Here is a 13,077-nt window from a genome sequence, read left to right as displayed (position 1 = left end):
AATGAAGGAAAGATAATATTAACATGGCAATAATGCTCTTAACCTAGGCCATTTGATCAGTTCTTTCCCAGTTCGTCTTACTCTCCCGGCCCCAGCGCCTTATCTGTAACTGTTTTTTGGAAGTCTCTGACCACAGTACCTTCCCTGGAGACTTCATATAGCATGCCTAGGCCCAGGGACTCCCGCATCTCTATTTCCAGTCCTGCCCACAGACGTAATATTAACTACAGAGCTCTGAGAACTTATCAGACATCTCCATCCAAATACCTTACACTGTCACATTTAGTATGTATAAAAACACCTAACTTGCTTCCTGAACCCTATTCATTTTTTTTCTGGCTCTGCGACACACAACTCTCCAAGCCATTCAGGTGCAAAACTTTGTAGTAACCTGAAGTGACTTAGCAGCAGCAGTGGCTCATTAATACTATTTAAGCAACCAATAGTTAAGAGTGCTTACTATCTGGTAACTAATACATAAAATGTATATAACTGAGTAAACATGCAGATAATTACATATAGTAGTTGAGTTAATTAAGTGGGTTAATACATGTAAACTGAAAGTCACTTAGTTGTGTCCAACTTTTTGCGACCCCCATGGACAATACAGTCCATGGACTTCTCCATCAAAATACTGGAGTGGGTTGACTTTCCCGTCTCCAGGGGATCTTCCCAATGCAGGGATTGAACCCAGGTCTCCCTCACTGTGGGTGGATTCTTTACCAGCTGAGCCACAAGAAAAGCTGGAGAAAACCAGAGTGGGTAGCCTATCCCTTCCCCAAGGGATTTACCCAACCCAGGAATCAAACCAGGGTCTCCTGCATTGCACGCAGATTTTTTACCAACTGAGTAAAGGCTATCAGGGAAGCTCTAATACATGTAAAGCACTTTTAAAAGTCCTTCACAATTACCTTGCACAGTACTATTCTTACCCCATTTTACAGACAAGGAATCCAGGCAGAGAGATGCGAAATAGCTAGCCCAACATCATTCAGTTGGTTTTAAATGCCAAAGCCAGGTTAGAATCTAAACTCCAACAAATTTCTTCTTTTAACCACTAAACTACTTCTCTTTGCCTCTGTCCTCTCTCTTCAGAAACTTGTTTCTCTGAAGTGGGATCCTTTCTCTCTTTCCACTTTTCTGTTTCAGCTCTTTATCACTGGGTTCCGGCACTAATTTTCTATGTAGCATTCCCACCTCCATGTTTTTCATTCTTTCCTTTTTAAAAGCCATTAATACTACCTGACTAATCTTTTCAAACATGCTGCTCCTACCCCGAAACCCTTTAAGGGCCAAACTACAGTTCCCAAGAATTCATCCTACCTATTCCTCTTTACGTCTCGCATAACCTTGTCTGTCAGGCTAGTTGGGTTCCCTCCTTGTCCTGTTACCTTGCCTTCCTTCACACTGTACTTAGAATAACGTGCGTTCTCCCGTCTACCTAAGTGTTTTCCTCTGAGACCCACTTCCTTCGAGGCTAAAATCTTTGTATTGTATCAATACTTCCACGATCTTTCACACAACTTAGTACAGGTCACTTGTGTCTCACACGCATATATTTCTACTCTTTTGGGGGGACAGTTCACAACTTAACCTTTCTCTATGCTCCTTTCTCCCCGCTTCCTAACCCATAGTACCCTAAAACATGCTTCTACGATGCGCTGCAAGGCTGGACGGCGGTAACAGACCTATTAGACTTCTAAACCAAGTCTTTAGACAGGAGAGGCTGAGGTGGGGGTTCCGGACACCCAACACGCTGCCAGAGCCTCTTTAAGCGAGCCCTGCAGGCGCCGGTCAACTCGCTCTTCATCTCACCGGTGAACCTCGGGCGTTCGTCCGCGCCCTCCCAGGACGGCGGTGGGGCACTCATTCACCCTCAAGACCGGCCCCAAATCCCCCTGCTTCGTCTGCTGCTAGGACCACGAAGGCCTCTGCCGGAACCAAACAAATCCGAGGAACCGAGCAAAGGCGTCCGACCGCAGCGCACCTACGGTACCTACCTGGGACTCCACGCGGCTTGGAGCAGATTAAACCCGCCCTTCGAACGCACCCCTTCCGGGTCCGCTCACGGACCCTCTTCCGCCCAACGTTCCCTTTGCCTTCTGCGGGAAATGACGTAAGAGTCGGGCTCCGATTGGTGAGCACCAGCCGGGAGCGGAAGGCGGCGTTTTGCAGCTCACTGCTCCTGCAGCTGGTCATTCCAGCCTCTTGGGACTTTGGCTCGTCTTACCTGCCTAACGCCTGGCAAGGGCTGTCCGGCGATGCAGCTCGGCCACTCTCCACGAGGAACTTAGCCCGTCACGCCTGCCACGCGGATGGAACCACCGGAATGCTGTGAGAGGCGGGACGGAGGCCGGGAGGAAAGGCGGGACGGAGCGGGCCGGGGGCGCGGCGGGCGGCGCGCGGGACTTGGCCCCGGCTGTGGGAGCGGGAGGAGAAGGCTGGTTCTCTGCAAAAAAGAGCCTGGTGCTTCTCTTGCTGCTGTTGCTCGGGTTCCTCTCGCCCGAGGCGCTGTCAGGGACAAGTTACCCACCAGAATATAGAGAGTAGGCGGAGCCGGGCACGAGGAGCAGTGCTGCTGTTACCCTCGGGGAGACGCGCGCCCTGGGGTGTAGATGAAATTGGGTGGCCCGGTGTCCTGCTGGTTGTAGCTCCAGAGTCGAGTCTGTGGGCGCCCGTGTGGACTGGGCGTTCCACGAATCGAAAGCCCGGCTCGAATCAGAGCTGAGTAGGCACCGAGCCCAGGATGCTGAGTTGTCTGGATCCCCGCAGTCCCTGGAGTGACATTGGTCTGGCTTTCAGTTTCCGCTCCTTGGCCGCAGGAGGGGGAAGTGACCAGCGCTGACTCCTCCTTGCTTGATAATTGAGGCTTTAGGTGCTCTATTACCAAGTCGGGATTAGCTTTTCTCTCTTGTAGTTCCGTCCGATTTATTCTTGGGCTGCCTAGGAGTGTTCTGCACAGGAAGGAGTTCTGATGTCTGTAGCTGTGGAAAATTAGAGTTAACATAGAGCTATATAAAATAAGACTGTCCGTCACTTACTGTACAGGATAGCTTCAGCCAGCCTTGAAATTAGACTTTTACGTATATTATCTGATTTTCTTCGGGCGTGTCTTGAGTTTTTAAGACATGATCACCTAGTCTGCCTTATTCAAGAAAATTGCCATAGTAAAGAATGGATATGATCAAGCTGTAAATAGACGTAAAAGTGTAGGTGTTTGAAAGAAGCTTACTGTGATGAATGAGAAGGGAAGTAATTGTAGCAATAGACTTATTATTTCAGTAAGTTTGGTGAGGAATGGAGCCTTTAGGTGAACGTGTATGGGAACCTGGGCTTCCCAGGTGGCGCTAGAGGTAAAGAACCCGCCTGCCGGTGCAGGAGACTTAAGAGATGTGGGTTGGATCCCTGGGTGGTGAAGATCCCCTGGAGAAGGAAATGGCAACCCACTCCAGTGTTCTTGCCTGGAGAATCCTCATGGTCAGAGGAGCCTGGTGGGCTCCAGTCCATGGGGTCACAAAGAGGCGGACACGACTGGATGGAGGTATGGTTAATATGTCTTAAAGTGATGTGCATTATATTACATACATGAAAATGTGTGTATTTATATATATGAGAAATAAATGTGATTCACTAGTCTAGATTCAGTCTCGATGATACCCCTTGGATTATCTGATTCTAAGAAATCTATTTTGCAGTTGTAAATACTAAATAATTTTGTCTATAGACATGGAAATGTCTCTTAAATGTTCGATTTTGCCTTATATACTTTGGGTTCAGTATTCTTGATCTATTAAGGTACCTGATTTATGGGCCTCCCTTTATCAGCCATCTGGCAGGTTCCTTTGTGAGTTAAAATCTTAAACCATGTTCATTTTTGTATTTGAATGAGTCATGATTTTCTCTCTTAAAAATTAATGTTATTAAATATTATGGGGAGGGACAACCACAAATAGAAAATATAATTTTAATAAAAGTTGTTTTAAGATCAACTATGAGTGAATGCTAAGATAATGCATCTTATAAATTCCCAATACACCACTTCAAGAGCATAAACTTAGTTTTCAAAGTTTCAGAATTGCTCAATGTATTAATATTGTAATTGAAACATAGTAAAGTTCTTTTAATATAAAGTTGGTAGTACTAACTCACCATTGGAGCTTGTGCTTTGGCTGCTTTTGAATGATGGTGTTAGATTTGACCTGGGTCACCAACACAGCTTAGAAATATTTTTGTTATATTGTATTTATTGTTGACATAATTTGACTGCTTCCATTTGTTCTTTTGTTTAAAAAAGTCATTCTTTATATTTGCATAGAATGATTCTCAAATATAATAGATTTGATGTTGGGGTAGGGGTATTATGCAGACGTATCTAATGTATCCTGAAATTTTAAATATCGACATACAAAGATATAAAGAATGGTAAACTTATAATTTATGCAAAAACAGTGAAATAGAGCTGGTAATTAGTGAAGATCAAAAGCACGGACCAGCAACTCTGTACTTTTACACAGGCCTGTCTAGTCAGTGTAAGCATTTTGAAGAACAAGAAGATTTAGAGTTCTTTTCTCTTTTAAATGATATAGTTTTCTCCTTATTCAGGCAAAATATTGGGGTTTTTTGAGACAGTGATCTAAGATGTTCTGCCTGATTCTGCCCTGTCTTGAACATTAAAAATCTGAGCTCTCTAGCCAATCTAGTTATTCTTATAAAGCACTATTTAGAGGACTTCTTAAACTAGAAGATGACAAGATTTTGAGAAAAAAGACAAGCTACACTGTAATAAGAACTATTTATACTCACTACAAATTTGAATTATAAAAGGTACATTGTGAGTTCTCTTTATCCTCATCTAGGCAGGTACTGAAGACAACCCTTAAGATAGTATGGCTAAGGAAGTAGGCCTGATTCTGGAATCTTGTTTGTTCTAGGTAAACTTTCAGATTCTGGGACATAAAAGTCTTGCTTCAGGAGCCTTTTTACTAAGGTTTTGTGTTTGCTTATGAACCTATTTAAAATACAGGAATGATCAATTGATTTTCAGTAGAAAGTCCCTCTCTTCTTTAATGCTTTCCAAAATTCTGTATGTGTGTGTCTGCTCAGTCGTGTCCGACTCTTTGAGACACTGTGGACTGTAGCCCACCAGGCTCCTCTGTCCATGGAATTTTCCAGGCAAGAATACTAGAGTGGGTTGCCATTTCCTACTCCAGGGGATCTTCCTGACCCAGGGGTCAAACCCGTGTCTCCTGCACTGGCACATGGATTCTTTACCACTGCGCCAGCCGGGAAGCCCCCTGTGAAATTCTGTATACAGCTGTAGATTATTATAGCCTTTCTCTCCTCTTTCCATCACCTGAGCACTCTGTATTCTTTTATCAGTGGGATTACTAATTGAGTCTGAAACCCCTCAGATTTATTTCCAGATCAGTGCTTGTATGAGCTCATGTACTCACAGTTTGGTAAAAGGGTGTTTATCTTTCTCAAAGGAGTCTATGATCCCAAGAATGTTAAGAACGCCTTTTCCTGAAGGATTGGGGATCAGTTTGTCCTGACTAGCTTGGCTTTGCTGCTCCATTTGCTTTATTGCCATGGTGTGTGTGTTGAGGGAAGGGGGGATTTAAATCTCTTTTTAATGAGAAAAATATGTTTCTATTTAGAGACGGAACTGAAAAAGAATTCACCCTTTGTTAAATACCATGACACTTTCATATAATACCATTGAACTTTGCCCTACAGTAAGAGCTCTGAATATTTCTTACTACACATTTATATTATACTGACAAGATGTGGTTGGAGGTATAGGAGAACCACTAAAGTGTACTATCAAAGGAGATAATAGAGTTTCCAGAAGGGAATAATAAATAGTAGATGCAGCTAAAATTTAATTAAATTAGCTCTTGGACTTGACATTTGGAGAATTATTGTTGACCTTGAAGAAGCAGGTTTAGTGTTACAGAGATGAAAGCAGAGCTGCAGTGGGTTAAGTACATGGAGGAAAAGAAAGTAGAGCTGTGAAACAGACTACTCTTAAAAAGTGAAATGTGGAGTTTGTTGGTATTCTGAAAAAATGGGGTAGGAAAAAAAATTGGAGGAGGAGACTCAGGGGAAGGAGAGATCAGATGTTGTGAAGGGAAACTCAATGTTATTACCTTCCCTTAGAGGAGATCTAGTAAGGTGCAGTAAAAGGCTTAAATGAAAGAGATTTGGCGAGCTTAAAAGTGTGAAATACACTGAAAATTCCTTGCAAGCTGCAAAGAGTGAATGAAGATAGAGACATTTTGATTTGTAGAGAAGGTGATTTGAACACTGACTTCTCTCTTCTCAGAGCATCAGGAAGAGAAGAGAGGCAATATGGTATGATGTAATGGAAATGACAAGGGTTTCATTGTCAGCTGGTCTTTGATCTGGATCTCAAGGTACTACTTACTAGTTCTGTTACCTTGAGCTGGTAATTGAGTCTCTGGTTCTTGAGGCCCTAATTGTAAAATAAGAGTTTTTCTTGAACTGTGGTGTTGGAGAAATCTCTTGAGAGTCCCTTGGACTGCAAGAAGATCCAACCAGTCCACCCTAAAGGAGATCAGTCCTGGGTGTTCATTGGAAGGACTGATGTTGAAGCTGAAACTCCAGTACTTTGGCTACCTCATGCAAAGAGTTGACTCATTGGAAAAGACCCTAATGCTGGGAAGGATTGGGGGCAGGAGGAGAAGGGGACGACAGAGGATGAGATGGCTGGATGGCATCACCGACTTGATGGACATGGGTTTGGGTAGATTACAGGAGTTGGTGGTGGACAGGGAGGGCTGGCGTGCCGCGATTCATGGAGTTGCGGAGTCAGACAACTGAGCAACTGAACTGGACTGAATACCTACTTTGTGGGAGTACTGTAAAGATTAGAAAGCATATTTCTAACAGATCTGATACCTCCTGGCTCACCATACCTTCCATAGTGGCCTTCTTTTGTTTATTTAGTGTCCTAGGCTTTTTGGTACCTTAAGGCTCCCAGACGTCCTCTTTCTGCTGTCTCTAGAACTCTTCTACTACTATTGGTCTCAACGCTCACTTTCTGAAGGAGACATTCTCTGCTTCTTCAGCCTAAAGAGCCTCCCCTTCTTTGTTGTAGCAATGTGTATTTATTGCTATGATTATAAGTTTGTGTGATTTTTGTGGGGCTGTCTTTTCCACTAGAGACTCAGCACTTAACAGTGCTTGAATGAATGAATGCCTGGTACATAATAGGCAAATAAGCATTTATAACCTCTCAGTTTTATGGGTCAGGAATTCAAAAGTTGCTTAGTCGTGTGGCTCTGGCTCAGGGTTTCTCATGAGGTTGTGGATGTCAGCTGGGCCTGGAGGATGCAAGGTGATTCATTCCTGTGTCTGGCCGTTGCTGGTGGTTGTTGGCAGGAACTCAGTTTCTCCACACACGGGCCTTTTCATGAGCTGCATGAGTGTGTCCCCACATCATGAGAGCTCACTTCCCCAGAACAGGCGGTCCAGATGAGCATGGCGGAAGCTACAACATCTTTTATGATCCATCCTTGAAAGTCACATGCTGTCGTTTCTGCAATATCCAGTTGGGTACATTGGCCAGCCTTATTCATAAGGAAGAGGTCTACACAGGGGCATTTATATCAGAAAGCAGGTATCATTGAAAGACATCTTGAAGGCTGTCTACCACGGATGCTGTGTGGAGTAGCATAGTCATCCAAGAATGACTCAAACAGTTTTCTGTCAGTGTTGATGGAGGGCCCAGCAGACACAGGAAAACATGCATTTGTTTTGGCAGCAGAGAGAATAATTTCTGATTTTTCTTTCCCTAGTGGCACAGGAGCAGAATCAGAGAAAACAGATGTTGGGTTGATCTAGGTGTTTTAGGGATTAACAAATCATTACAAGGGCAGACAAATAAGAGTATATCTTAATTCAGCAGTTTGTGTCTGCTTTATGTGGTGCTCGTTAGGGAATCTTTGACAGTGTCTTGGTCTTGGCCACATGTGAAAGCATCTGTATCTCAACAGTGGTGCAGGTGATTTTCACATTGACTGAGAAGGTTATAACACACAGCGTTTATTGTGCCTCGCTCTGTGCCAGGTGGTCTGCTGTGCAATTTTACAGATGATAATCATTTAATCCTCAAAAAGAACTGTCAGTCTGACTCTTTTAGAAATAAGAAAACTCTGGTTCAGAGTCAAAGATCATGAATTATTAGGTGGTAGGTCTTAGACCCAAACTCAGGCCTTCTGATTACAGAAGTGTGAAGTGTTGGACATGAAGTCAGTCATGTCCAACTCTCTGTGACCCCGTGGACTGTTGCCCATCAGGCTCCTCTATCCATGAAATTCTCTAGACAAGAATACTGGAGTGGGTAGCCATTCCCTTCTCCAAGGGATCTTCCCAGCCAGGGATCAGACCCAGGTCTCCCGCATTGCAGGCAGATTCTTTACCATCTGAGCCACTAGGGAAGCCCAGAGCCCAGGCTTTTACCAACCTACTTCTACCTCAAAGTGCAATTTCATGTGGAAATTTTTACCTTCAGTTCAGTTCAGTCGCTCAGTCGTGTCCGACTCTTTGCGACCCCATGAATCGCAGCACGCCAGGTCTCCCTGTCCATCACCAAATCCCAGAGTTCACTCAGACTCACGTCCATCGAGTCAGTGATGCCATCTCATCCTCTGTCATCCCCTTCTCCTCCTGCCCCCAATCCCTCCCACCATCAGAGTCTTTTCCAATGAGTCAACTCTTTGCATGAGGTGGCCAAAATACTGGAGCTTCAGCTTTAGCATCATTCCTTCCAAAGAAATCTCAGGGCTGATCTTCAGAATGAACTGGTTGGATTTCCTTGCAGTCCAAGGGACTCTCAGGAGTCTTCTCCAACACCACAGTTCAAAAGCATCAATTCTTCAGTGCTCAGCTTTCTTCACAGTCCAACTCTCACATCCATACATGACCACTGGAAAAACCATAGCCTTGACTAGACAGACCTCTGTTGGCAAAGTAATGTCTCTGCTTTTGAATATGCTATCTAGGTTGGTCATAACTTTTCTTCCAAGGAGTAAGCGTCTTTTAATTTCATGGCTGCAGTCCCCATCTGCAGTGATTTTGGAGCCCCCAAAAATAAAGTCTGACACTGTTTCCACTGTTTCCCCATCTATTTCCCATGAAGTGATGGAACCAGATGCCATGATCTTCGTTTTTTGAATGTTGAGCTTTAAGCCAACTTTTTCACTCTCCTCTTTCACTTTCATCAAGAGGCTTTTTAGTTCCTCTTCACTTTCTGCCATAAGGGTGGTGCCATCTGCATATTTGAGGTTATTGATATTTCTCCCGGCAATCTTGATTCCAGCTTGTGTTTCTTCCAGTCCAGCGTTTCTCATGATGTACTCTGCATATAAGTTAAATAAGCAGGGTGACAATATACAGCCTTGATGTACTCCTTTTCCTATTTGGAACCAGTTTTTACCTTAAAATACTAAATAAACTGGATTCAAAATTGTATTATATGTATCTATCATAGAAAAAGGTAGGAACTACATCAGATTTTGAAAGTTTTTTCTCTCCTTTTTGGTATTTTTCAAGTGTTCTATGAGTGAGTATTACTTAGAATTGGAGAAAAAAGTTATTTTAAAGTAAAGGTTTTGTCCTGTAATTTCACATCCAAGTTTGCAAAGTGAAAGTAAATTTTTAATGGATTTTTTAATATTTTGGTTAAGTTTCAGCATGAGTCAGTCACCAGAAATCTGGATAATTTTTGGAAAGTATGAATTTCTACAGAGTGTCTTTGTGTTGAACTCAAAGCAGCTCAGCCATAGACGGTGAATGTAGCCTTCACGTTTCCTCTATTCAGTTGTCCAGTTCCAGGCTGAATACTTGTGAACAGATCAACAGGACTTGTGGTTGCCTCTAGTTTCCTCTGGAGTAGGAAATGGCAACCTACTGCAGTATTCCTTCCTGGAAAATTGCATGTACAGAGGAGCCTGGCAGGCTACAGCCCATGGGGCTGCAAAGAGTCGGACATGACTGAACACACATACAAAAACGCACATTCTAGTTTCAAAGGCTGATTGGACAGGACTGAACATCAACTTCTAGATAGAATTTGTTTCTTTATTTCAAAATAGCATCAAAGCAGTACTTAAATGAGAATAATCCTTTGATACAAAATTGGGCTTCCCTGGTGGCTCAGATGGTAAAGAATCTGCCTGCAATGCTGGAGACCTGGGGTCAGTCCTGAGTCAGGAAGATGTACTAGAGAAGGGAGTGGCTACCCACTCCAGTATTCTCCAGGGAATACCTGGAGACTCTCCATAGACAGAGAAGCCTATGGTGGGCTACAGTCCATGGGGTTGCAAAGAGTCGCACACAGCTGAGTGACAAACACTTTCACTGCTTTCATAATCTGCAAGACCTTTCTGAGATTGTTATATAAATGAGCACATTTCCTCCCACACAGTGTTGGTACAGGAATTAGAATATTGTATCAGATCTGTAGTTCATCCCATTAGTATCCCATGTCTCTCAGCAAGAAACACCAAGAAAGTAGGTATAGAAGAGCATGCTTGTTTTCCTTGACTCTTAACGAACATTAGGATAATACAGAAAAACTTCTCAGGAAGTTCACACACCAGCTGTCGTTCCCTAATCATCTGTCTGCTCTCCTGTATGTATGTTACCAGCAATCTTTCACTTACCATATGCCCTAATTTTTAGTCCTGTTCCTCCATATTTCAGTAGCATTTAACCCTGGATGATCCTTCTTGAGCATCCCATCTAAAGTTGTTTTTTTCACTTAGCTTTTGTTACCACACTTTTCCAGATCTTCCTTCCATTCTTATCAATCCTTTTCTCTTTCTCTCTCTTTTTTTTTAGTTTTATTCTTTTCCAACCTCCAAATTTTGCCTTAGGACTGAGTCCTTGGGTCTTTTCTTTATTTGCATTCTCTGTCTCTGTGATCTTGCCCAGTTCCCATAAGTTTAAATAGCATATATATGCTGAGACCTCCAATTTTACAAATTTAACCTGATTTCTTCTTTGAGCTCTAGCCTCAGGTAACCAATTGCATGTCAGATACAAATACTTGAGCATATAATGGGCATTTCAAACCTAACACAGGCAGAAACATAAGGAAAAAAATACCTTGATTATTACTGCACCTGTAACCTACTCCAGTCTTCTCTCTGTAAATAGCATTACCATCTATTTGCCTGCTCAAGCAGAATATCTAAGAGTAATCTTTGCTCTTTTCCCTCACCCCTCAGGTGCATTTAGAAGGTCTTGTTGCCTCTGTCTTCAGAACTCATCCAGTTCTAGCCATTCCTCACCACCCTCATCACCCTCTCACCTGGATTACTCCACTTGTTTTCTCCCGGTCTCTGCATTTACTCTTGCTCCCACTCAGTTTCACTGTAGCTAGAGGAATCTTTTCAAATATTATTTATATTAATCATTATCTTTGTAGGGATCTTCTAGTAGCTTGCCCTTATTTGTGTTAAGATCTAAACCTCTTATCATGACTTACAGACTGATTCATCTGACCTTTCCTTGCTCACCAAGTTCATCACCTGCTACTCATGATCTAGCTCATTCTGCTCTAACCGAGACCAGCCTCCACACTCTTCCTGGAACAGAGTACCTTCCCTCCTGCCCTTCTGGCCTTTGTACTTGCTATTGCCTTGGTCTGACACAACCCCCCTAGAGCTCTCTCACTTTATTTAGCTCTCTGCTCAAATATCACCTTTTCCTCGTAACACTTATGCCTCCAGCCATTCTGTTAGACACCTGCTTGCTTGCTTGTTTCTTCTTCATGTCCTTTCAGGGAAGCATGAGCTCTCTAAGGGACTGCTTAGCAGGGACTGCTCTACCTTATTCACCGGTGTGTCCCCAGTGACTAAAACAATGCTTGACACCTAACAGATGCTTCCAAAGATTTATTGAATGAGTGAATCTACCATTTTACTGAAACAGCTGTTTGACTTATTGGCAAATGAAGTATCCTTTTCTCATGTTAAATTTCCCATGAGCTCTCTGTGGTACTTGACACTGTGTGTCTTCCTATCACTCTTCTTTTTTAATTTCCACATTTCTGTACAACCAGCCTCCTACCACATCAGTGTCTCATACCCTATATTCTCTAAATCATCAGCTCCTGTTAAGGCTTCCTTCGTATGTTGCCTCACAAATCTATACTTTCCTCTCTTCCTGCTTCTCTACGTATCTGAGACCTTTGTTATCTCTTACTACCTGATTGCAGTAACCTCCCTGCTTCTCACTCTCCATGTTAGACTGAACTCTTTAAGTTGTACGTAATATTTGTCTTGGTATCTCTTGCAACATCTAACACTCCCCTCACCCTGCCGGTAGCAGACACTCAAAGAATGTTGAGTGAATAGTCTTGTGTTTCTGGAAAGTAGAACTGGTGGGCCATGTGATTATTTGAATGACTAATTCTTTGAAAATAGTTTATATGTAAATAATCTCTTTTTCTGTTTAAAAAAAAAACCATAGTAATTCATTGTTGTACATTTGATTTTTTAATGGACTATGTAAGTGACTGTAATCACACAATGTCCTATTGGAGCATTTCACAGTAGAGTTTTGTTTTTTGCTCTAATAGAAGTAAAGGAGTATCTATGCTTCTCTGTTAAAATGATTCTTTCTTTTCTCTTAAGCTAAAGTCCCCAGTGAATACTGAATTGCTGAGAAATTTGGGAAAAGACAAGCTGAAGTCTCCGTTCCATGGATCCCTTGGGTGCACCTTCCCAGTTTGTGGATGTGGATACACTGCCGAGCTGGGGCAACTCTTGTGAAGATCAGTTAAATGCTTCTGCGATTGCAGCTGAAACATACCAGGAAGAGACTATTAGATCACCTTTTCTTTATAATAAGGATATCAATGGAAAAGTAGTTCTTTGGTAATTCCTTGTTTAAATCATATTGTGATATAATACGCTCATAATTTCTTCTAAATTCTTTTTTTCATAATTTTTTCTAAACTCTTTTTGTAAAACCTCATTATTGAAGTATTACTTTTCATGTACATTTACAGCTTTATAGAGACATAAGTGATATACAATAAACTTC

General features: G+C 42.5%; 2 protein-coding genes across 10 annotated transcripts in view; one reads left to right on the top strand and one right to left on the bottom strand.

Annotated features, from left to right (window-relative positions):
• WDR3 (WD repeat domain 3) overlaps nt 1-2,793 on the bottom strand; it is a 39,807-nt gene extending 37,014 nt beyond the window's left edge. The window contains exon 1 of one of the 5 annotated variants that reach the window (XM_042253123.1): nt 2,231-2,793. The gene's annotated coding sequence lies outside the window, so the exon portion shown is untranslated. Of the gene's footprint in view, nt 1-1,688; nt 2,030-2,230 lie in introns of those variants that run through there. The other 4 variants (XM_042253125.1, XM_060401738.1, XM_042253127.1 and 1 more) reach the window with 4 other exon arrangements.
• Nucleotides 2,133-13,077, top strand: part of GDAP2 (ganglioside induced differentiation associated protein 2) — a 94,364-nt gene continuing 83,419 nt past the window's right edge. For 3 of the 5 annotated variants that reach the window (XR_009597241.1, XM_027973604.3, XM_004002382.5), the window contains exons 1-2: nt 2,133-2,334; nt 12,666-12,908. Coding sequence is in view for 4 of the 5 variants with exons in the window: in XM_027973604.3 (XP_027829405.1) it covers nt 12,733-12,908 (176 nt within the window). In the remaining variant the exon portion in view is untranslated. Of the gene's footprint in view, nt 2,335-2,388; nt 3,542-12,665; nt 12,909-13,077 lie in introns of those variants that run through there. The other 2 variants (XM_060401767.1, XM_060401784.1) reach the window with 1 other exon arrangement.

Source organism: Ovis aries, chromosome 1 (genome assembly GCF_016772045.2).
Source record: "Ovis aries strain OAR_USU_Benz2616 breed Rambouillet chromosome 1, ARS-UI_Ramb_v3.0, whole genome shotgun sequence".
NCBI lineage: Eukaryota > Metazoa > Chordata > Mammalia > Artiodactyla > Bovidae > Ovis > Ovis aries.
This window is presented reverse-complemented; position numbering and strand designations above follow the sequence as displayed.